Source organism: Tinamus guttatus, unplaced genomic scaffold, assembly GCF_059628265.1.
Source record: "Tinamus guttatus ecotype Peru unplaced genomic scaffold, ASM5962826v1 Tinamus_guttatus_pri_ptg000043l, whole genome shotgun sequence".
NCBI lineage: Eukaryota > Metazoa > Chordata > Aves > Tinamiformes > Tinamidae > Tinamus > Tinamus guttatus.
The window spans coordinates 675,134-699,907 of NW_028288577.1; the positions used below are offsets into that span (position 1 = coordinate 675,134).

Here is a 24,774-nt window from a genome sequence, read left to right on the forward strand (position 1 = left end):
CGAGCCCCAGGGAGCTGCTCTTCCCTGCAGGGAAGAACGACGACTCTTTTTGGAGTTCTGGAGGAGCCGGAGGAGGCGGCAGGAGCCGGGGGAGGCGGCAGGAGCCGGGGGAGGCCCGTGGCTGCGGGATCGGCCGCGCCGTGTGGCGCCTGGGGTCGCGGTGGGCACAGGCTGCTGCCCACGGGCCTGTTCGGCTCCCGCTCGGCGGCTCCGCTCCTTTGAGCGCTGCCGACGCGCCGCGGGCCGCTCTGGGAGCTCTGGGTTTTGCGTGTGGCGGCCCCAGAGGCGCCGCTCGGCGGGCAGGCGGTCCTGCCTTTCCGCAAGGGCTGCTCAGACGCTCCCTCTGCAGCGCCCTGGGTGGCAGGTGACGCTGCAGCTCCTGGTGCCAGCGAGTACCTGGAGACCCCGAGCCAGCGCCACCGTGCGCGGCCTGCAGGCTGCTCTTGCTGCGTGCCCTTCTGCAACCACCTGCTCTGGGGCTCCTGCTTCCTGGCCGAGCTCCTCGGGTGACATCTCCACACAACCGGAGTGTGCAGGGTGACAGGGTGCTGCTCCGAGGCAGAACGGGCTACAGGTGTCTTGTGCTGTGGTCCCTCCTGTTTTCTGAAGCCTTTTGGGGCAAGGGAGCCCAGTGCAGGAGCAGCCAGGCCTCCCCAGCCTGTGTGGCTTTTTGCTTGTTTTCTGAAGAACCAAAGTGGCTCCCATGCAGCTCCTGACCATTTGCCAACCTGAAGAAAATGCATCAGCTCCCTGCAGCCCTGCATCCCTTCCATCCTCGCAGGTGTTGCAGTCTCTTCCCACTGGCGTTAGATAAGACATTAAATCTTTCCTGTTGAGCAGATACGTCCGTATCCTGCTTCGTGCTTCCTCCCACGTGGCTTGAAGAGATCCCAGGAACTTTTCATGCCCTACCAAGAACGCAGCGAGCTCGTTCCCTGCGGGGCAGGCGCCTCCTGTGCGAGCAGCCCCTGCTAGAGCCGAGTGTGCAGCCCTGGGAGCAGGCTCAAGGATGTGCTCAAGGGTGTTGAAGTCTGTGGCTCAACCTCCTGCAGGGGACAGGGAATGCCTCCTTACATGCTCCCCAAAGCTTTGCTTTCAGTTTTATTTCCTCATTTATTAATGTGTTTGCAGAAGTGTCTTGTACGCATGTATCCTGTGTTTCAATGTAATCTTTACTGTTTTGAATGCCAGATTGCAGAAATTCCTGCGGCTCTTGGGCACAATGTGGCACCCCATGCTTGACTGAATGGAGCGAGCGTGGGCTGGCCTTCCCGGTCCTGCACTAGTGCAGAAATGTCCCCACGCTCCTCTGGCTTCTGTGTGCCCCGAGCCTTGGTCTGCATGCGAAACCAAAGAGTTCAGAATTGATGTTACAAAAGGAACTGTAACATTTTCCCAAGTTAGCCTCCAGTTCTGCTTGTTCTTCTCGGTGCTCAGGGTCTTGGATGCTGAAAATGCAGTGTTACATGGTGTTTATGTGCTTGTTTGCTTTATTTCTGCACTGCTCTGGGTGCCAGTGTGTGAGCTGCTGCTTTAAGTAGAAGTTTGGCACTGAGGGTTTGGTTTCCTTTGCTGGACCAGGTGCAGTTTTCCTATGTCATGTGTTCCCTTTTTGCTTCTGTGCTCTGGTTTTTGTCCTTCTGGCAGGGGGTGCAGACTTCCCTGCCTGGCCTTGCTGGTGAAGCTCGCTTGGTGCCTGCACAGGTGGTGTGAGCAGAGCTGCACAGCGCTGCAGCGTGTGCATGCGTCCCCTGCATGCTCCGTGCACGGGCCGCGCTCTCCTCCGGCGGCCACGGCCAGCGAAGGCAGGTGCTGGGTGCCTCCTAGGGGCCACGGGATTGAATTCTGCCTCTTTCTCCATGGTTAACAGATTTTGTTCAGTAAATTGTAAAGTTGTTGCTGGTCTGTGTATCAGCATGATGACAGTTCTTTATTATGGCTTTCACTAACCAATCTGTAACTAACTGTGGTTGTTTGATTACAGAGGGAACATCCCCACGCTAAACAGGTATGGTACTTGTCATCTTTTAAAATTTGAAAAGAAAGACTAGAAAGAAGTAGCCTAATACTCACTGTTTTAACATGTTTTGTTTTAGTACCCTTACCTTTACTTGGGAAGCTCTCAACCATAACACCCCCCCTTTCCTGCTTTTGTCTAAAACATGTTTTCAGCTTTCCTTTACCCTTTAAAAGCAGCTTTGCATGCAGCAAGCTCCAAAATTCCATTTACCAGGTGCCTAGTTCACCTGCGGTGTGATGTGCAGTGAACTGGAGCAAAACGCTGCTTCTGGCTCCCCCTTTTTTGGATCCTGATTCCCGGCCGCTGCCTCCCGATTGGCATCGCAGCGCCGGGGCCGGAGCCTTCCCGGGCGCCGCTTGCCGAGGCTGTCCCACCTCCTCACCCCGTAGATGAATGCACATCTCACACAGCTGACAGCATGTTTTGTTGTGTTTCAGATGCTAATTTTTCCTCCCTTGTCTCCGTTCGAAAGTATTTCTTGTTTTAAATAATACATGAAAAATGTCTGCTGTCTTTTTGTTTAGTTACTGTTCTGTGGTATTTTTGTATTAGTTGTAAGAAATGTACGCCAAGGCATGTCCTGAAAATTTTTACTCCTTCAAAATGTGAATACCTATTATTTATTACTGCTACAAAGCTACGTAGGGAAAAATAGTAAAAATGGTCTTGAAAGTCTCATGGCTCTTAATCAGAGATAAATTGCAGAAACCCAGAGTGATTTCAAACATGAAGAGAGCTATTAATCAAACTGATGATACTTTAGACTTGTTAGCAGTATACTTAAGACCGTATCAGGTGGGTTTTCTGTTTGTGAGGAGGAGGAGATCTCAGCGACACTGGTAGGAAGCAGCGTCAGCGATGCCGGTCCTGGGGCTGCCCGGGCGCCGTGCATGGCGCTGCCGGGACCCCCGTTCCCTGCCTCTCCCCTGGGACCTGCAGAGCAGTCGGCACCTGCTGGACTTTGCAAGGTGCAGGTTGAGCATGGGCACTGCTGAATCCGTGCCCTGGGTCTTCCCCTTGTCCTGCTGTGCTACCAGCTGGGGGGGACGGAAATTTTGCCGGTGTCTCCCTAAGCCCCTTGGGAATGACATGGGTGAAGCTTCCTGCATCGCTGTCCTTAGGAGGAAGCTTCAAAGTGTCCCTGTGTTGCAGGGAGCTTTTGAAGTAGGACGAGTCTGTAGCTCTGGACTTGTTCCCCAGCCCTGGTAGCTGGGACAGGGGTGCCCAGGGAGCTGCAGCTGCTCCTCGTGCAGTGCCAGAGAAGCTTCCTCTGCCCGTGGGTCTGCACAGAACATCCACCCCTGCACACCCCCAGCAGCAGCAGCAGTTCAGTCAGTTTGTGCTGCCAGGGCAGTTGAAGTGTGTCAGAAGTTGGGGTACTTCAGGATCTTGCCCGCTCCCAGGAAGGAAAGCTGACCTCTAATGTGAACGTGCTCCTTATTTAGGTAGAGATCAGACCTTGTCCCTCCCTCTGGCTGCTCAGATCTGCCTCAGCCCTCCTCTCAGCAAAGGAGCTGGTCCCGTATGAGCGATTTGTTTGCTGCGCTGTATCACCCTGTTTCTGCAGCAGGCAGAGAGGGGATCCTGGGGTTGTAGCCCCAGGAAGAGGTGTCACCTGGAGAACAGCGGGTCTGCAGCTCTGCTCCGTTTCCTTGAGCCTTAAGCAGTAAGAGAATATGGCCCACTGCACTTTAACTTAATTTGAAGAGTTTAAGCAAATCTTGAAGTGCAAAAATTTAGTACAATTGTGTATCTCAGACCTTACCTGTAAAGCGAGATACACGTCCAGCTTTCAGTTGTGCGTAGTCATAATCTGCCTGGCATCTCAGCAGACTATGTAAATAAATATTTTTAAAAGATAGTAACTTCTTCTAACCCTGTGACTGTTCCTGAATGTTGGGAGGACGTCCAGGTAAGGATATTAATGGTATCTGACACACGTGCCAGCACTGCCGTGACTTTGGAGAAGGCAGCACAGCAGCAGCATGGCCTGCTGAAGAGTCTAATAGATCACGCAACAGTAACAGTGGATGAACAGCCATGCTTCGAGTGGTCGTACATGCACGCACATATCTTTTTTTCCAGTGATTTTACGTTTCCTCCCTTGTCTTTACTAACTGTGATCTTGTTGAATTGCCATTTAGAATGTCCTTCTCTTCCAACCTCAATCACTACGGGATGGTGCACGTGGCCAGCGTGAGCGACGTGCTGCTGGACAACTCGTTCACGCCGCCGTGCCAGCGCATGGGCGGGATGGTCTCCTTCCGCACCTTCGAGGAGTTCGTCAGGTGTGTGCGGAGCGGCGTCTCTGCCATTCGTGTGGCGTCTTCCTAAGGGGGCCCAAATGGAGCTGGACAAACCCGTGGCCTTTGTCTGGAGTCAGGTTTAAAGTGGTCCTGGACGACGGTTGTTTTCAACCTCTCCTGTAAGCGGAAGTAAGAGCAGTTTGTTTGCAGCAGGAAGGATCAGCATCTTGATTTTCTTCTGCTTTTGAGATGATTTGCAAATGTGCTGACTCTTTCTAACATTCTTGTGTGTGCATAAGTACATGGAAAGGGGTGTTCTTTATGCTAGCAACCATATAGATAGAGGCAAAAGGCAGCAGAGCCCACAGCAGTCATGAGGGCCGGTTGCTGTAAGGTGTCTGCATTTTGCTGGAAGATCCAGGTTCCGCTCGGGGTGGGAGCGTGGCGGGATTCTGCCTTGCTGTCTTTTGAAATACAGTCCTGCAAAGACACAGAGTCCTGTGTTCTTCCCCCACCTGATTAGCGAGATGGATTTTGGTGCTGCTGGCTCTTGGGTTGGCAGCAGCATGTTTCTGACTCCTGCTCTTCTAATGTGTTTCAGGATCTTTGATGAAGTGATGAGCTGCTTCTGTGACTCTCCTCCACAGAGCCCAACCTTCCCTGAAGCTGGTCATGCTTCCTTGTATGATGAGGACAAGGTACAGTAATTTCTTCTCTTGAGGTTGCTCTCAGAGAGAAGATTGAAGACATGCAAATGCCACAGTGGCTGCAGGCTAGGTACTTTTTACTGATTCGAGTGCTGGAAGCAGGAGTTGAGAGCTTTATATATTTATATGATTTGTTTGTTCTGCAGCAGGTGACTCAAAGTAGCTGGTTATTTCATTATTCAAAAACCATGGCTAGGTCCTCTGCTTTCCCTGTAAGTTTGTATTGTAATTTTTAATGTCAGTAGAATGCCTGGATTCACAGCAGTTTGGGGTTTATACCTTCTCTCTGCAGAGGCTGTGTGAAGGTGGTCGGTCAAGGATTTCTTTCAAAATTTTGCTTTATTTCCAGCAGGTTCCACTGAGGTCATTTCTTTCCTAGGGGACCTGTGTTTAGTGCTTAGGGGGCCCCTTGAGAATCCCCAGGTGTTATGTTGTCACCACGTTGTTCATGGGCAATGTCTTCTCTGACTGGCAGGCCGCCCGCGAGGAGCCCATCCACATCCTCAACGTTGCCATCAAGACGGACGGCGACGTCGACGACGACGGCCTGGCCGCCATGTTCCGGGAGTTCACGCAGAGCAAGGTGGGTCCTTTGGCTCCTCTGGAGCTGCGGGATTTCCCAGGCAGTTCAGGATGATTTGGGAAAAGTCTGTGTGTTTCTCAGACATATTTTTTTCCCCAAATAAGTAAACAAACTTACATCCTTAATTTATTCCATCTAAAACCTTATCACTTCTCTGCTTGTATGGAACTGTGCCTTCCCGAAGCCTCCGGGGTAGGCAGTGAATAACAGCAAGCTCTCATCCTTTCTCTCTGCAGTACCTAATGGGACATTCTAATCCAGCAGCTCAAGACTCTTTAATTTTTGATAGGGTAGACGACCCTTAAGAATCACAGAATGCTCAAGGTTGGAAGGGACCTCTAGAGGTCATCTAGTCCAATCCCCCTGCACAGTAGGGTCACCTAGAGCACGTGGCACAGGACTGCGTCCAAGCGGGTTTGAAGATCTCCAGAGAAGGAGACTCCACAACCTCTCTGGGCAGCCTGTTCCAGTGCTCTGGCACCCTCACGGTTAAGAAATTGATGAATAAATTGAACAGGACTGGACCGAGGACTGACCCTTGGGGGACCCCGCTAGCTACAGGCCTCCAACCAGACTGCACCACTGATCACCCCCCTCTGAGCTCTGCCATCCAGCCAGGTCCTAATCCACCTCCCTGTGCACTCATCTCTCCCACACTTCGGAGCTTGCCCAGGAGGATGTTGTGAGGGAAAGTTCTAAATGTCAGGTGGATCTTCACTCTATCCCCAGCTGCTCTGAAGGAATGTGTCCCTCTTTCTAATAGTCATGTGAAGAGAGTTACTAAATTATCCCTCTTATATAAGTAAGAGGCTTGCAAAGTGACACTAAAATGTCCTGTATCACAGTGGTCTTATTGCAATTCAGCTTGGGTCACTTTTTACTGGCGTGTTGGAACATCCATCTAGTGTGATGTTTGTGGTCGAAGGTGGAACAGATTTGTGCATTTGTTGCCCCTTCATAAATAAGGGATTCACCTTAAGGCACCAAATGCGAGTCCTGGGGAGGAAGGAGGCGCCGGGGCGGCCTTTGCTGCTGTGGCCGCTGCGGAGAGCCGGCAGCATCCACAGGGATTACGGAAGGACCTCGGCCTCCCGGTGCGGGAGGTGGTAACGCATTCCCAGGAACGAGGGGGCCCGAAATGGGCCTGCTATCCACTCTGCTCCAGCAGCTTCCTGCCTCTTTAAGCAAAGAAAATAATCAAATATAAAAATTAAAACTGGCTTGCTTTTCATCTGCTTGATCATGCTCCAGGCGTTTTATGGGAAGGGAAAAAAGGAAAGAAATAGAAAAAAAAACCCCAAAACACATTAAACTATCAAATAGGTTGATCCAAATTGTCCAAATAATCTTCTTGTCCCAGCATGTTGTGTGTGTTTTTTTTAATAGAAATTAGGATCATATACTTGTAAATGACTTGTGGAGGAGATTGAGGCAGTCAGTGTAAATGGAGTTTCTCCAGGTGCTGATGGCTAATCGCTCTGTAATAGCTGTGGACTTGCTGTGAGACCCACATTATTACGATGTAATCAGAATCCTGTTGCTATGCTGTTATTGTCTGCCACTTGTGGAATTTTAAAAGCAATAACAATTTTTGCTTTTTAAATCATGGCATTATTAAAGTTATTTTCTTCCTCTTGCCATGAATATAGTCACTGATGCTTATTTTCAAAGGGCTTAACCTCAGTAAAACATTTCAGTCCAAGCCTAAAGGAGTGGTTTTGTTCCCAGTCTAGCTGAGGTTCTTGTTTCTGTTCCATTCTCCGTGTGCGCGTGTCTCCTTTTTAGATTGGAAAAAGGAGGGGAGAGAAAGAAGTTTTAGAAAGAAGAGAAAAATTACCGGATTTTAATACTTTTCAGAAGCACAAACACATGACAAATATGGAAGCACTCATTTTTAATGTGGCTTCATTGAATTTGATTTTTAAAAAAGCAACCAGAATGGACACACTCTGATTAGTTTGAACAACAAAATAAGAGCTGCTGCTTTTCACCTTTGCAGTATTGACACATCTGTCCTTTGTTCTGAGTGCCCGGATCCGGGATGTGCTCCTGCTGCCCCACGTCAGATCCTTTCCAAGGGCCGGTGCCGTGTGCTCGCCGTGCCTGTCCTGCCCTCTCTCCTGACAGTAACTTTGCAACAAGAACAACAGCAAAAAACCCAAACAACTTCCTGGGGCAACTGAACAAGAAGTTGTTCTGCAGGACCTCGGGGCAACTCTTCTGCTTTTCTTGTTGGTGTGGCTCAACTGCAGTCCTTTGTCCTTGTGATTTGATACTTCTCTCTTCAGATTTGCTGTATTTGCTTATGCTCCTGGGCAGACAGCAGAGAGATCTCAGCTCCAGATGGACTGACGTGGCCTGGGACCTTGCAGTGTAGATGCAGGAGGAACTTTTTTGGATCATAGCAGCTTTGCATCTGCTTTTGATATGTTCCCTTTCTGTTAATCCCAGTATCTTGATTCCACCCTCTTGTTTTTACAGAAATCGGTCCTGATTGAACATGGGATTCGGCGGCTGACTTTTCTTGTAGCACAAAAGGTATTTTGTTCTCTCTCGTGCTGCTTAGAACTGTTTGGTTTGTAACTCAAAATAGCATTGACATTTTGGTACTTTTTGCCAAGTTAAATACTGTATTAACTATATTTAGTCTTTTTCTTGCTGCCTTTGTTTGCTAAAACTTGAAATTGTTTTAATGGATTTGCATAAGAAAATTAATTAGAAATGTAAACAATCTTGACACCTCTTGTATTCCTGAATTAATTCATTTTGATTTTCATCCTAATTGCTAGCTTTCTTCTGCTTTTCTCTCCTCCCCACCCCGTGTTTGTGTGTTGCCTTTGTAAGGACTTCAGGAAACAGGTCAACTGTGAGGTCGATCAGAGATTTCATGTAAGTAAAAAGGTTCTAGGACTGTGATGCTCTTGCCCCAAGCCTGGGAGACATATAAGTGACTCTAGGCTTCTCCTAACTAAGCTCGACAACACTTGCTCCTGCGTGAGGTGTTTAATGCAACGCTGGTGTTGGGGTCAGGAGAAGAATTCAGACAAACGTTTAGCTTTAAGTGTAAGACTGGGCCTGGCGCATTCGGTGCCTGGTTACCAGGCTGACTTCGTGGCTGATACAGTGATAAATATCGTGATTGTTTGGGTATTGGTTCTGTGTTCTAGAATGCAATTACACAGCTGGGCTCCCCACAAGTTGGGCTTGTGTTTGCCCTGAGCAACCCTTTCCTTCACCCGTTGTTGAGACGTTGCTGTCCCTAAGCCAGAGGACGCAGCGGGTCTGTCCATGGTGTGGAAGTTGGTAGGATGCCTCAGGGATCTGCTGTGGGTGTCAGTCCTTATTACTGTCTCCTATTCTCTTCTGTTTATTATCGGACCAACTATTAACTTAGCCAGGGCCTAGGCTTGGGTTTGTTTTTGTTTTAATTACAGTCTATATAATTAGTTCCCAGCATGTTGAGGTAATAGAGAGTTGCTCCAGCAAGCTTCCAATTTCCTCATCTCATTAGGTTTTTAACGTGATTATTAGTATAATAATCAACTATGATTTCTGTTGTAGCTTTTCACATTCTGCGATTTGCAGGGTGTCTTGATTGGCTAATTTAGGCAAATTATTTTGATTGTCTTGATGATGGTTGGTTGATTAGAACGCAGCAGGGGTATAATTCTTCTGCCTAGGAAATGGAGCACTCTTTTGGATTTTGGTACCAGAGCACTGAGAATTTTTGTGTATGTGCACATCTAATTATTATATCTGCCCACAACACCAGTCAGATGCTTTGAAAGCGATTACATTAGTGATAGAATGAGCGTGGATGATGCTAGAAATTGGCAGTGGGCAGAGGAGGACAGGTAGAGGAGGGATTTGGAAGAAAAGTGAGGGAACATGGAAGTGTCTTCTGGGCGGTTATTGTCTTAACACATTGTTGGTACTCATGGGCTCACTCAAAACCCCCCAGATTTTCCTGCAGCAGTGGCTAGTTGGAAGTTGTACTCCAGTCTAACACAGGTTCCTTTGTTTGACAGAGGGTCTTAGATGAAATTCTGGGGTTTTTCCTCTAAGGAGATAGAGAAGACACTTAAAAGTTGTATTGCTTAGTGGAGCCTTGTACTTTGCAGTGATTGTTGCAGTAAATCAAGCTAGGGCTGCCCATTTTTCATTGATACTGAAAATGTGAGTGTCACTCATTCAGAAATTCAATGACACCAGGTCAGGTGTATCCTTTTTTCTTAATAAAATGATTCTGGCCAGTTGTGTGTTGCTGCAGAAACAGCCAGTGTGGTCGCATTTGTACAGAACTTTCACAAAGGTTCCTCCACCTTAGTAAACACTTTGTAGATTTTGTAGAGTGCTATTTCATACTCAAGAATAAAGTTTCTTATTAGAACTCATTGTTTTCCTTGTGCAGAAAATAGTTCTAGCAGTACCAGTAGGAAGAGAGCTCTAGAATATGTAACAGTTTGTGTGCCTCACCTTGCATAATGGGGCGTTAATCTCCCTGTAAGGCTCCTAAACATTTCCACAATAATCATCATAATAGTAGAAGTAGGAGAGGTTTCCCACTGCCACCTCGGGCCAATTCAATCCTGCTGTCTGTTGTTAATAGACAATAATAACCAAAAGCCAAACAAGTAGCAGCTACTGTGTTAACAGGGGGGACAGGTTCAAACTACCCCTTCTGCCTTGTTGAGGGTCAGTTGATGTGCCACCGCCCTCGGTAAATTTGTGACAGCAGCTCCAGGGGTGGCCTGTGGTACTCTGGGGAGATGACACGGTTCGCTTTTGGAGGACTAACACTTTTGTTTTTATTTTCAGAGGGAATTTCCAAAATTTTTCACGTTCCGTGCCAGGGATAAGGTAAATTATATGTTCTTATGAGCATTCTCTAAATGTCGGGCTTTACCCTTCCTTCCCATAGTCGTTCCGTGCTACTCTGAGAGGGAGGGAGCTGCTGAAACACTGCCCAGCCCAGCGGAGCGTTCTCCTCTGCCCACCCCACGCTCAGTTGGTGCTGGTTGGAGCAACGGGTCTTTAATAATCCTGGGTTAAACACTGTGCCATGGGGAGCCTAACTTGAAGCTTCTGATTTTGCAGATTTTAGATGGAGTGAAGCATGGGGGTCTGATCAAAAAGAAAATTCTGAGGCAGATTGATTTGATTTTTTACATTTTAGTTGTATGTGAGATTCCATAGTGACTGTTGTGTAGTTCTCCCCATCTTCTGTGTTCCAGCTTCCTAAGCATCTTCGTGTTTTTCACTCTTTTCTCCTTGTCCTGTGCTGGGTGTTTCCAGTTCGAGGAAGACAGGATCTACCGTCACCTGGAGCCAGCTCTGGCTTTCCAGCTGGAATTGAACCGGATGCGGAACTTTGATCTCACTGCCATTCCGTGTGCCAATCACAAAATGCACCTCTACCTGGGAGCCGCCAAGGTCGAGGTGGGGACAGAAGTGACGGACTACAGGTTCTTCGTGAGGGCCATCATACGGCACTCGGACCTGGTGACCAAGGTGAGCTTTGTCGTCCCGGCGAGCTCCGCTCCCGGGAGAGCTGGGAGGCGCCACGAGTCGTTCCGAGGAGCCGCACGCCGACGTGCGCGCGGGGAAAACGGGGTGCAGGGGCTTGTCCTGCTTCCTGGCGCACCCCTCCTGCGGCCGGGGTCCCTGTGCTCTGAGGAGGGCTCTGGCCCACGAGTGTCTGCTGACATGAACGAGGGCCCAAGTCGGGCAGGCCCGCGGGTGCGGGCAGCAGCAGCGCGAGCGCTGTGACCGGGATGCAGCCGCAGAGCGGCCCGAGACTAATGTAACCTATTTTCTTAATGGAGTCCTCCTGCGGTTCTTCAAACACTGTGTTCTTGGGTTGTGTTTTTTGATAGAAAGTAAATTGTTTGTTGACAATCTCTGGCAGGAAGCCTCCTTTGAGTACCTGCAAAATGAGGGAGAGCGATTGCTTCTGGAAGCCATGGATGAATTGGAGGTGGCTTTTAATAACACCAACGTGCGCACCGACTGCAATCACATCTTCTTAAACTTTGTGCCTACTGTCATCATGGACCCGTCTAAGGTAGGCTCTGTTCCCCAGCCCAGAACTGCTTGTTATTCCGGAGCTTTGCTTTCCAGAGTGGAGTTGTCGTCTGTTATTTTCTTATGCTATTGAAGCACACCTATTGCCTGGGTGCATTTTAATGCCGTTCAGTGAATGATACACAGTTTCAACTACCCATTTTATAGCAGAAAGCACAGGCAATCAGTGACCACTATGAGAAGGGATAGCATGATAGTAAGGTTAGTTATTCTAACCTTTTTTTTTTTTTTTTTTTTAGTAGAAAAATCAGGTGGGTCCTGAGAGATTCATCACTGTTTGCTTAGTGAATTTTGTTGGATTTGGGTTTCTGGTTGTCAGTATAAGTCATGTGGAATATGCCTTTGTCTCTTGAAAATGCTAGTAGTGAATGTTATTACCAGGAGGAAAAAAAAAAAAAAGAATAATACCATGGGTTAACCTATGTTTTGCTAGGGAAGGGGAAAAAAAAGGATTTCCCCCCCCCTTTTTCTTTTCTTTTTATATGTGATGGATAAAATTAGATATCTTATAAAAAATATGAAATAGAAATTAAACTCCATGAAGTTGAAAATGTGTTTTTCTGATTCAGAATTTTTGTAATCTGTGGCACTTACATATTTACTGCAGTGTGTAAGTGATTGAAGTTAGGTTTAAGAATATGTGAATGTCATATTTTTCTGCTGAAAACATAAAGATAAAGGAGTTGCATAACTAGTGGAAGGCTCTGGCTGAAGATCGCAGTGCCTGCTTGTTGAACCGACAAGCAATTTCTCTCCAAAAGCAGAAAGAGTAGTTTGTATTTTAGCTAAGTAAGATAAATAGTCAACTTATTTCACACTAGAAGCCCTTTTGGGAATCGAAGAAACAAGAAACCTTTATTTCTTCTTCCAATCTGTGTGTAAGTGTTCAGTGTAAGATTTCAGAATTAGCAGGGCTCATATTTTATCAGAATAGCTCTGTCCTTCAAGCAATGTGTCTCAATTCCTGTATTGAAACGAATGGATGCTTTATCAAAACATGTTTCATATTTTAAACTTATTCTTTCACAGCATATTTAAGATAAATATTTTTAATAAGGAAATAGCTTAAAATATGGGAAGGGTGTTATAGAAGTCCAAATATTATCCAAATACAATGTGACACAAAACTTAAAATGAATTTGAAAAATCAACTAGTAAAAGAGAAAAGCCTCATTCATTCTCTGATCTAAAAGCTCAGAGATCAGCACTGTAAATAACTGAGCAGTTACCTTTGTCAATGCTTAAGTGGAAGTTCTTAGGCATAGAGCATGTTTCTGGTTAGCACGGGAAGCACAAGGAAAGTCCCAAATAAACCCTAATGGCTGTATTTACTTGGAAATCAATATTCTGTTCACGGTTACCAAAAGAGGAGAGCCGACCTTTCTTGATGAAAATAACTGAAAGTTTAAACAGATGAATTGGTTATCAAAATAAGTGTCTCCCGCTTGCTGACTTTTAAAATCATGATTAAAAATTGGTAGTTTAAAAATCCTTTCTCAGTGCATCCAAAATCTCTAGTTCCCAACAACTTCTGCAGAAGCTGGGCTATGCAGCCCCTGGAAACCAAGCGTCCTTCAGACCGGACTTTTTTTCAGAGCTGTTCAGGGATATACATACGTATATATGTACATATATATATATATATATATATATATATATATATTCAAGAGCATTAAAAATAGCCTCCAAATTGCCTTTTTTCATATGCACTATTTGCCGACAGGAGTATATTATAAGTTTAATAGAACAGTAGCGGCCCAAGCTCCAAGCAGTAATTGCTTTGGTGATTTAGAACCCTGTCGTGTGTGCGCAGTGAAACACGATGATTACAAGCGCTACATAACTGTTTGCCAAGGATTTCTCTTTCCTGCATTTTGTGATGCTCGGCTGTGAGCCGTCCTTGCAGGAAGGGAAGGAAGGAAGGGGGGTCCTTGGCACTCGGTGGGGCTGTAGCGGGGTGCAGAGATGGTCTCGGTCGTGTCCGGCAGCCCCCTGGTTTGGGGCTCGTTGGTGCCTTTTGCCCCTGCGTAGCGGGGTGGGCAGCACCGTGCCCAGGCACGGGGTGAGGACGTTCCTTTCCGTGTGTTTCAGATTGAAGAGTCCGTGCGGAGCATGGTGATGCGCTACGGCAGCCGCCTCTGGAAACTCCGTGTGCTCCAAGCTGAGCTGAAAATCAATATCCGCCTGACGCCCACCGGGAAGGCCATTCCCATTCGCCTCTTCTTGACCAATGAGTCCGGCTATTATTTGGACATCAGCCTGTACAAAGAAGTGACAGACTCGAGGACAGCGCAGGTATGGCTCTGCGCAGGCAGGTCACTGCCGTGGGGCGCCCCATGGCAGCTGCAGCTCCTCTGTGTTTGCCGAGGGTTCGGGTAATGGCAATAGAAAATTGCCATGCAGCTTTGCCATCTAAAGAGGAACAAATCCTGAGGCCGTCCAGTGGGCATGTAGGTACACAAAACATGTAAATAATATTTAAAAGCTCATCTAATTGTTTTGCATATACCTTGAGTTCTTTGTCCAACATCTGCAGGACATCTGTACAGCATTTTCTTCTCTGGCGGAGTACTCCAAAGTGTCTTTAGATCATTTTTGTTAACTACAGGAGGCTCTTTTGTTTTTGGATGGGGGTTGGGGTATTTGCCTTTCATGGGATGTGGATGTTGTGGTTAACTCAAATACCTGCACGTGCTAAAAAACATAGACCCTCAGATGAATGAAGTATATTTAAATATAGAAGTGTTTACATCTCCGATAACCTCTCTGCCACAGAGTGGTAGCAACAGAATAAATCACTGGAGCAGGGTAGATGTTGAATGCAAAGTGCTGAGTCACCTTCTCTCCCTCTTTCCATTTAAATTTTCCCAGGCAGCTGCCTGACTGTACCGTCCATCCGGACGTGAGATCCCAGAACAGATAATGTCTGTATGTTTTACTTCATTTCTGCCTTTGAGGGGAGATGAGAAGAGAAAAGGACATTTTAATAATCTTCAGTGGCTGAGCTTAACACTTGAGCTTTGTTAGTCACTTGTGAAGGTCACCTTTCCTCTTGAATTCTGTCTCTGATGAGCTGCTTAGAGAAATGTCCATGTCAGACCTGTACTATACTCTCTTTTTTACAGCTGGAGGAGGGCACTTTTATGTGTACAGCTTTTAGGAACTTCTCCAGACTTTTTTTCTGGCATATTAAATTAATTCTGTGAAAATTCTATGAATTAGAAATGTGTTAATTCCTACAGAAGTTTTTAAAGAGGTTTGTCTTACAAAGCCACCACCTTCAAGTTCTACAAGAAACTCTAGATTTCTCCCTCGTGACAGTTTCCTAGGCCAGCTCTGTATCTGGGCATCCTTTGCTGTGTTTTCAGAGGAGTGTTTTGAATCTAGAGACCTCTTCAAGAGAATTCAGGCATTACTGGTGTACCAGGTGCTGGCACTTTTGTGATTTTTTGAAGAATAGGGACACAGATTGATGGTGAGGGACTCGCCCTGCTCTCGTGTCGCGGTTCCTGCGGCAGCGCCAGCTCCGCTGCTTCATTGGAGCCCTCTGGGAGCCGCCGGAGCCGCGCGAAGCCCCCCGTGCGCTGAGGGGGGTCTGGGCCCTGCTGTAAAGCCCTGTTATCCTCAGTAGGTGTTTCTGCCGGTGAAGAAGGTATATCCCAGAGCAGCCTTTGTGAAGCCTGAAGAGAGCACAAACTGCTATTTGGAATGCTGAAAACCAAAATAGGCATTATTTATGGAATTTTCTTTCTAGTGGAATTCTTCAGGCCTGGTAACTGTTCTGACAGAAGCAGTCTGAGCAGGTTGCTCCTGCCGTGCGTGTTCCTGTGGTGCTCCGCGTTGTCCCAGTTAAGCTGTGCTTGTTGCAGTTCTTCCTTGGCCTCGGATTTCCTCCCGAGGCCGGATCGAGTGGAATGTATAGCGCCGTGAAGCATGGCAGCTGATAATTCATGTTGCTACTCGGGGAAAATCTTTTAAACTTATAATATCAAAACTTCAAGCCAAATGACATATGCAAGTCTTGACCTAGCTTCCATGATCAGTGAGTGGAGATGCGGATGCAGCGCAGTTGGACTCCATAAATAATAGAGTTCTCCTCGGGGCTCCCAGCTATCACAATCAGTCGGCAGAGATACGGTGTCAGGGGAAATCCTGGTGAATGGGAAGTGGTCTAAGTCGCAGGCTGCTCCCCGTGGAGATGGGGCTCCGTTAGCTCTGTGCTCTGCTGCGGTACAGCAATAAGTCAGGGGTACTCGGATGCGGGCCGTAATGGCCCGGCACCGTCTCCGAAGGGTAGTAACGCATGATGAAGCGTGGTGTGTTAGGATATGTAAGTATTGCCCTATCTGGAGGGAACAAAACCAGACCTGATACGTCTGGAACCTCCTGATGGCTTTGGGTGAAGCATGGATGAGACAGGACCATTGAATCAGTGTGTAATTGGCTGTATTATCTGCTGCAGATCATGTTCCAAGCATATGGGGATAAACAGGGACCTCTTCATGGGATGCTGATCAACACCCCGTATGTGACCAAAGACCTGCTTCAGTCCAAGAGATTCCAGGCCCAATCCTTAGGGACATCGTACGTCTATGACATTCCCGAGATGTTTCGGCAGGTGAGTGTTCTTTAAGTCCTCTTGGTTGTTTTAGACTTTCGTACCAGAAAAGCACTTGTATCACTGGCTGTCCCTGCTTATCAGGGAGCTGTGTGGCCTGGAGTGACTAACGTTAATTCCCTGGGGTCTAGGCAGCTGTGGATTGAGTCCCCTTTGAAAAAAGTTGGGACTCCCAATATGCTGCTGCTGTAGCTCCACCAATAAATCAAATAGTGGAAGTGGAAACGTGTTTTGCTCTTGTTTTTTCCTTCTCCCCTCCTGCTATCCAACCTTCCCAGAGGGCTTGACAAGGCAGGGCTGGTGGTGCCTTGGATAAGACTCCACTGCAACTTCTCCTGTGCTCTTGGCTTGCTTGAGTGAGGGGTTAAAAGTCCTGATGTTAAATGTAGGCAGTGCTTTAATGAATGGCTTTGAGCTATCTGCTAAGCTGGAGCGGAGCACAGTCACAAGGTGCATAGGGGAACCCCCACTAGTGATTGGTGTGTTAGAAATTGAGAATCTCCTAATGCTCTCAGGAGAAACCTGCATTACCACATCATTAAATGCGTTACCCAGAGTTGCAGCATTGATTCTGTTCCTGATTTGCTGGGTTCTATCCAAAATCACATAATTTGAATAATGCTACTTCATGTGAAATTGTGTTTCGTAGTTTAAGTTCCAATATAAATGGAGTCCACTGAATATTATCAGCCAAATTGTTGGGGGGAGATTGCAGAGCAAGTGTTCTGTCTTGCGTATTAAGTCACAATGAGTTGAATAAAAAATATTTGCAGCTGATATTCCTGACAGGAGTTTCTCTCTTCATCCTCCAGTCTCTGATTAAGCTCTGGAACTCCATGAATGAACATGCATTCCTGCCCACGCTGCCGCTGCCCTCCGACATCCTGACGTATACGGAGCTGGTGCTGGATGACCAGGGCCAGCTGGTGCACATGAACAGGCTCCCGGGAGGCAATGAGGCAAGTTACACTTTCTTTTCACACTACTTTTCTTTCCGTGTCCTGCAGGATGTTGTGTCTTGGAGTGGCTTTGACAATTGTAATGAAAATTTACCAAGCCAGGCACAAAATCTATTCATTCAGTCTTTCATAGATGAAATCTCTCTTGAAAATGAGATTTTTGTTTCATTAAAAATTAATACCTTCCATACAATGGGTATTTTAACCTCCATAGTAAATGATGATTCCATTTCAAACCCTTTCCTATGCTATTTTTTTCCTTCATAATTAAAAAGTGCTCATTCAGCTATTCCAGATAGCCAGGGTTTATATTTGTACAAAACATGTTTTACAAGAATAAATAGAAATGTTTTCATTTGCTTAAAGAAAAAGAGGGGGAAAAAAATAAAAAAAGGAACCCCGATGTTATGCTTTGCATTTCAATACTGAGCGTGCGGTGCGGAGCGCCCTGGCGCTGTGTGAACAGTGGGTGCAGAGGGTGGTTGGGTGCAGGGGATGGTTGGTTTTTGTCCAAGCTGGATATTTCTTTTCCAGCTATTTAAATGTGAACAGTTATAAGGAGGGGTGTCATTTTTTTTTTCTTGGCATCACTGAACTATTGGTCCCTTTTACTAGATATATAACCCAGGACTGGCAAAAGCTCTCTTCTTATTTCAGAAACACTAGGCATAGCAATGAGCAGAGGCAGGGGGGTTCATCGCTGTTGACTGCGATGTCAGGAGAAGGTTTTGAATATATTTTTTTTTCAAATTGAGCCTAATTGGTGAGAGGTGATTGGGTGAGCAGTGCTTCCCCTGCCTGTGCCGGGCCCGTGGCAGGAATGTTTTAACTGGTGTAATGAAAGCTGGAACGAGCCCCGCTGCCGCACCGGGCGCGCGGGCCGGCCCCTGCCATCATCCTTCTCTCTCCCTCCGCTCGTTCAGCGCTTGAGCGGGCGGCGGCTGGGGAAATAGCAAAGTCCCTCAGGGACGGAGCGCTGTTCTGGCTGAAATTACAAGCACAGAGCTGCCTGGGCATGAACATGTAGTGTTTACTCTGCCAGTATGAATACAAATAGTCTTATTAGAACAGATTCTGTACCCAAGACCACCAAAAAAAATTAGGAGTTTATTTTAACCCTTGGCAGACTTAGCTGTGCAAACCAGGTATGTGCCATTGGCTGGTGCTGCTGAATGCAGGGCTGCTGTGCCGCAGGGCTGAGCTATGGACAGACAGACGGACAATCCCGGAGTCCAACGGGCCTCCCCACGCGTTGCTGCCTGTTCACTGAAGGTGAACTCTCATGGAAACATAGGGCAGATTTTGGGCTGCTTCGTAACGACATCCCAAAGCGAAGCGAGGGTGGAGGCCGTGGAGGTGAAATTCCAGCTGCTGTGAAGCCCAGAGCAGGCGCAGCGGACGCGGAAGGTGCCGAGGAAAGCTGAGGAAAGAAATTTGTGACAAACCTGCGCTTGGGTTTCTCTCAACCAAAGAAGGTGGCTGAGGGAGTAGGGAGGGAAGGAGCAGGGTAAACCCAGAGCGTAAGCGGTTTCTTTGTTAGGCTCTAAATGGATTCATTCTACTGTTCCTGAGAATCAGTCTGCACAGCGTCTGGGCAGAAAAATACAGCGTCCTGTCTGCTGGGAGCAAGGTCCCTTGCAGCAATCCATCTACGTGGCAGGAGCTGGGAGCGCTGCGCAGGAAGAGGGGCCAAGCCACGAGGAGAAGAGCTGTTCGGTTCAGTGCTGCTTCCGTGCTGCAATGGAGAACCGTTCTCAAAATACAGCACATGGGTTTTGTTGGCGCTCTAGGCTTGTGTGAATTGGTTAAGGAAGAGTTTTGTCCTCGGATAATAGCTCTATTTGACTTCAGAATGCTGTAAGCCTTGCTGAGGAGAGATGCCAGGTCCCACAGGAGGCCCAGCCTCTCCTGGGTTTTGCAGCCGCTTTCTTGGTCACCTTCCTTGGGGGTCTCCACTGCCTCAGTTGGGTTGTGTCTTGATTGGGTTGTGTCGCCTGGAAAGGTGGCCCTGCTTTGGAGTGGTGTGAGGATAACCTAGACAGCTTTTGAATATACTTGAATATATTGTTGTTAACTTAGTGCCAGATATTATGCTACATGTGCTTTCAGGAAAGCCTGTGCAAGGTTTCCAGCGGGTTCCTGGGTGTCAGGAGGTCTCGAGAACCTTCCCACCCTCGAGGGGTTTCTCCCCTGAGCTTGCGGGCGCTTCGTGGAGCTCCCACCTCCTTTGGCAGAATCATGTCTTTGCTAGCGGCCTCGGCAGCGACGGCACGGACTTAATGGGCCATGGAAATATAACTTGCTCTCTACTCCTAGACGGTGCTGACTTCCTCTGAGCGGAGGATCCTGCGTCTCGTGGCCACGCGGCTCTCGTGCCCCGCAGAGCACAGGAGCCGTCGCCGGCGCGCTCGGCTGCGCAGCTCCCTTTCCTGCAACCCGTTTGCTCCTTGCTTGGGCTGCAGGCCCTGGAGCTGCTGGGGCTGCCTGCTGGGGTTGGTGCTCCGGAGCTGCGTCCCGGCTCCGGGCGCTCTCTCTCCTCGCGGTGTGGGCGCTCCGAGCCTCCTGCGCGCGCTCCGTCTGCGCCCGCGCGGCCCTAGGGCAGCCCTCGCTGCAGGACGGGCCGCACAGCAGTGGGAAGTTAAAAGCAGTTTGTAAACAGTTTTCAGAACCGGTAGGTACATAAGGGAGCTGAAGAAGACGGTGTTTTATCAGAAAACTCAGTCAACAGCTCCCTTCTAATGAGCCTGAGTGCGGTACCAAATAAAGAGTCCGGGACAAGTGGGGCATAATTTAATGTACAATTGCGAGCGTGGGGGGAGTGACGCAGCGCGAGGACCACGCTCAGCCCGTGTCCGAGCTGGCTCTTTGGGTAAGCACAGGCCATTGAAACGTGGGAGGTTGCACACGAAAAACACCTGCAGAGGATCACAAACAGCAGCCTTGGTTCCTGCGTGGCGTTAAGGAGAGCGTTTAAGGTTGGTCTCCCTGCCTGTTCCTGGTTAGGTTATACCCCAAGGCTCTTAGTGTACCTGCTCATTAAATCTTTTCCCAATAAGCGCAGGCCCCGGGGGAGCTCTGCGTGTTCTCCCCGGCCGTGGGATGTAGGAGACCTGGGAAGGGTCGGAGCAGGGGAACGCGGACGGGGTGGCGCGGGGCACGCGGCGACTCGCGGCGGTCACCGGGGCTCCTTGCAGCAGCTCCGAGGCCTGGCCTGCAGGGTAGCGCCGCCCTCTCCAAATACCCATCGGAGGTGGCTTTGCTCAGAAAACTAACGTGTTAGCTGCAATTGTAATGTAAAAAGGTGATTTTCTCAGCCTCATATAATGTGCCGTTCTTTAGCTGGGCGTTCTGGTGTTTCCTTCTGTAGCTCTTTATACGTTAGACTAAAGCTTACCGTGGTCCTTTAGCCCGAGGACAGCACCATTGGCTGGTGGGACCCAACTGATCGTCAAGGAGAGGAGGGAGCGGGAGCCCCGCAGCAGCACCCGCGTTCCTTCCATCTCCTCGGGGCACTGCCCAGGTCACACATGTAATTTCCCATGTTGGCACTAGATGTCACAGTTTTTCCTTCCCAGCAGCGCGAGGTGCAGAACTAGGCGATGGGAGCTGGAGCCTCCGGGGTCCCTGTGCTCGTGGCCGCGGGAGCTCTGACTGGTGCCGTTCAGGGTGGCCAGGGATCCTCAGCCCGGCACCGCACGCACCGGCTGGTGGAGCTGGTGCCGTGGAGCTTGGTGGCCGAGCCGCGGTTCCGCTTTGTCACCCATGTTCCACGTGTTGTGACAGGCCTGGGTATTGAAACATCAGCGAGGCGGTGGGGAAGGCCTGGGGAAGGGCAGCGGGTGCCCGTTTGCCAAGCGTGGGAGCTGGCGTGCGGCTCTGACACGTCCCTGCATCCCTCCCTCCGCCTCTTCTCCTCCCCCATTTGTGAAAAGCAGGAATTTCGCTTCATATTCCCCAGTCTCCATGATGAGCTGAGGAGCAATCCTGACCCGAAGGCTCTCATGGCAGTAGGAACGGGTTTAAATAACAGGGAAGCTGGAAAACTCTTTGTGCCGCACGACAAGCAGTGCCTCCTCATCCGAAAGGCTCCGGGTGCAATTCCCGAGGTGCTCCTGCTTCGGCAGGGTCATCTCAGCCGCTGTGGACGGGCTGCTCGGATGTCACCGCGCGGGGCCGGGGCGCGCTGGTTAGCGCCGGCTGCGCGCGCTGCTGACAGGGGGATCTAACAGGGGAGAGCAGAGCGGCCCCTCGCGTCGCTGCAAGCCCATTTTCTGTCTTTTTTCCTGCTCCTGTGCCCGGAACACTCAGTGTCACTGCGGGGTGGCGGTGTGCAGGGAGCGGGTCCGCGGCGCTCGCGGCGTTTCGGCTGCACCGGGGCAGTGCTGCAGCGTGCTGCTGGCTCTGCGCTGCCCGTGCTCCAGGAGAGGTCGGCGTCTGCAGAGCCCGGGGACACGAGTTCGGCTCTGGAATCGGGCACAGCCCTGCGAGAGGGACGTCCCTTCCCGGGGCTGGAAGGGGGGAGCCGCGTTTCGCTCCTGTTCGGCGGTGGCATTTCCAGGATGCGCGTGCTGCACTCTGCAAGCTGTTGCATTTCCTTTCTTATTATAATTTCTGCATGAAGTAAATACCCACATGTAAATGTTTTCTTCACGTGTGCTATACAGATGCAATAGAATGGGAACAGGCCATTTTTTTGGTCGGGGTTATCGAAGCCTTTCTTGAGTTGCTCTGCTTAGGCATCGAGACCCCCACGTTCAGGTTTCCAAATTCGGAAATAAATAAATAAAATAAAGCACGATATAAAGCACCTCGGCTCAAACATCATCCTCGTTCAAAAGGAAGCAGAATAAAATAACACAAGTGGCTCAAATGCAGCTGCTGCACAGAACAAACCTCTTGAGTTGCATGGGATTTTGTTCCCGCTGCCCTTCTCCAGGATCACGGAAGGGCTGGGAAGGGGCTGAGATGCTCCCTGCGAGCGGAGGCGGCCGCGCTCCCTTCCCTTCCCTTCGTGCCTCTTGTCAGCAGCCCTGGCTGCCACTAGCAGTCAATTTGTAGCTGCATCACTGTGTGTATTACTGCTCACATCGATAGTGCAATTAATGTTGAAGTCAATTTTGGTGTTAATTTTAGGCCATGATTAGTGTTGACACTGTGTGTCAAACTAATGGCGTTTATGAGTGCCATGAAAACGAACGTTGGTTAATATCCTGTTTTTACTATCTGTTAATGGTTACATTAAGCCAAAGATCTAGTGGGAGAAGGTGTGTATAAAATTATATATATAAAACTTGTGTGTAATATATGTCTGTCATGCTATTCTGCATTGCTGGTGTTATTCAGGGAGCAAATGACATCTGAGCGCTGAATCCTAATCACAGTTTGGAACATCAGAAATAATGATCACTTCTGATCGGAGGCTGTGAATAATTCATCTGCTTTGATTTTCACGTTCTGTCCAGTGATACTTCTCAAACCAAATGTGTTCCTACAGGAGAATAATGGTCCCACTTCTTATGGAAATACTGTGGCACAAATCATTTTGCCAACATAAAAACAGTTAAATAAGACGGTTCTGGCTTTTATTTTTTTTTCTCCCTCCCTCCTTCATTCCGGGAGCTGCTGGGAATAGAGCTGCAGCGAGAAGCACTTCCAGCCTGCGCTGCCTCTTGGAAGGAGCCTGCTTGAACCCGCTGCCGCTTCCAGCGCCCATCATTGTTCTGGCAGTGCTCTGAGGTGATTAGCTCAGCCCGTCTAATTAACCTGTGAACTCTCCCTTTTTTGGCATGCCGCCGTTAACTTAAAAATCTCATCACTTTTTTTTTTTTCTGAAATAGAAAGCTATCCTCCACCACCCATAAATTTAAGCAGAATCCACATTGTTCTGGGGGAAAAAAAAAAGACCCTGAGCTGTGCCCGCCCTGTGATTTTTATTACTGGATAAATGGCACAAAATATAGTATGTACTGGGGCTGCAGAAAGGCACACAAATTACTGCAATGGTGCACTTCAATTTCTTCCTTTCTTTAAAGTGCATCTGATTGCATCACATTTATCAGGTACTGAGTGTTTTCAAGAGTTTGTAGTGCCTGTGCCTTGGCTAAATATTTTTTCCCGTTCTAATAAGGGGAAGTGATTGTGCGGTGTAGAGGAAGTGCAGTCCCCCCAGCTAAATGGGGACTTGTGCCCTGGTTTGAGTTTTCTCAATAGGGAGTGTTTGGAGAATGGGTGTGTTTGCACTGATGTCAGAAATCAACAAGTGGATGAAACGGAGGAGAAGGTGCCGGGAAGCTGCCGGGAAGCGCGCGGGCGCTGCATCCCGTGTGCCGAGGGCGCCCGCGTGGGCGCTCGGTGCCGTGGTGCCCGCGTGCCCGTCCCGCCGTTCCCTGCACGCCCCTTGCAGCAGGGCAGGCTCCGGCGAGGGCAGAGCCGGGCGTCCCTCCGCGCGCTCGTGGCGCTCGTGGTCCTGCTGCGGCGCTGCCCAGCCGGAGCGGCGGCATCGGAGTGGCTGCGCGGGGCTGCCCTACGGGGGAGGCTCCTTCTGCGCCGCCCCGCGGCGCGCTCGGAGGGAGAACGCTCCCCCGTTCCCTTGGGATTTCTACCAGGAGCTGCGGTTGTTCCCTGAGGCTGGGATCAGTAATGGCAGAGAAAAATAAACCTGCAAAATACAGCAGGGCTGTGAGTGCAGTGGGTGTTGGGGAGCCGATGGGCTCCCCGTTTCCTAGAGCTCGGCTGGGAGCCTTGGCCTGGGGATTTGCAGAGCTCTTCAATCTGCTGTTCCTCATTACGAGCAGCCTGCCCAGCACTGGGTCCCAGGCATGGACATTTGATATCCAGCCTTTGGCATCTCTCTCTCCATGTAACAGTGAGATTGGAAGGAGGAAACTTTCCTTTCTTGTCCTTTTCTTCCACACTTTTTTTTCCTCTTTTTTTTCCTCCTGTGAAAGCCCTGTAATAGAAGAGCCCCAGGAGGCCCTCTGGCTCTGTTTGGGATCCACGAGGTTGCCCTCTCAGGCTCTGGACGGGTTTTCTGTGTCACCCCTGGTGTCTTTGAGGAGCCTTTCGCCTGCGCCTGGCCGCCAGCTGCATCCACTTGTACTGTGTTAAAACTAACCCTTTCATTTTGCAATGATTCTGGTGCTCTAACGAAGCCTTTTGAGCTTGGGGGATTTATGGTTCTGTCTCTAGAAGTGCTGCAGGATCTCTCACTCCCGAGCTCTGCTGAGATGTAACTGTAAATCTGCAAACATTCAAAAGCAAACAAACAAATTCATCCTTTGCAGCGCTGCAAACAGCCCTGGGCGAAGGCAAGCCCAGCGAGCTGCCGTCGTCCCGCTCGCCCGCGCAGCTCCCAGGAGGTGCAAGGGAAGGATCTGTCCGTGGCCAGCTCTAATACTTTTGGATTGCTGCCTGCTTTACTTCCAGTGGTCCTGTGATTAATTCCTCTGTCATCTTATTTTTTTAATGAGTCCGTTATGGTGTATCCTATTGCAGATGCTGATTGGATCTCACCTGCACGTTGTGCCATTTTGATCTGGATTAAATAGCACCTGTCTG

General features: G+C 49.0%; 1 protein-coding gene across 2 annotated transcripts in view; it reads left to right on the forward strand.

The window, feature by feature from the left end:
- The window catches only part of ACACA (acetyl-CoA carboxylase alpha), a 104,899-nt gene that overhangs the window by 42,469 nt on the left and 37,656 nt on the right, over positions 1–24,774 (forward strand). For both annotated transcript variants that reach the window (XM_088536129.1, XM_088536136.1), the window contains 12 exons: positions 1,985–2,008; positions 4,165–4,308; positions 4,868–4,964; positions 5,449–5,556; positions 8,038–8,094; positions 8,401–8,445; positions 10,375–10,416; positions 10,852–11,067; positions 11,465–11,620; positions 13,732–13,935; positions 16,103–16,258; positions 17,071–17,217. In XM_088536129.1, coding sequence (XP_088392255.1) covers positions 1,985–2,008; positions 4,165–4,308; positions 4,868–4,964; positions 5,449–5,556; positions 8,038–8,094; positions 8,401–8,445; positions 10,375–10,416; positions 10,852–11,067; positions 11,465–11,620; positions 13,732–13,935; positions 16,103–16,258; positions 17,071–17,217 — 1,396 coding nt within the window. The remainder of the gene's footprint in view (positions 1–1,984; positions 2,009–4,164; positions 4,309–4,867; positions 4,965–5,448; positions 5,557–8,037; positions 8,095–8,400; positions 8,446–10,374; positions 10,417–10,851; positions 11,068–11,464; positions 11,621–13,731; positions 13,936–16,102; positions 16,259–17,070; positions 17,218–24,774) is intronic.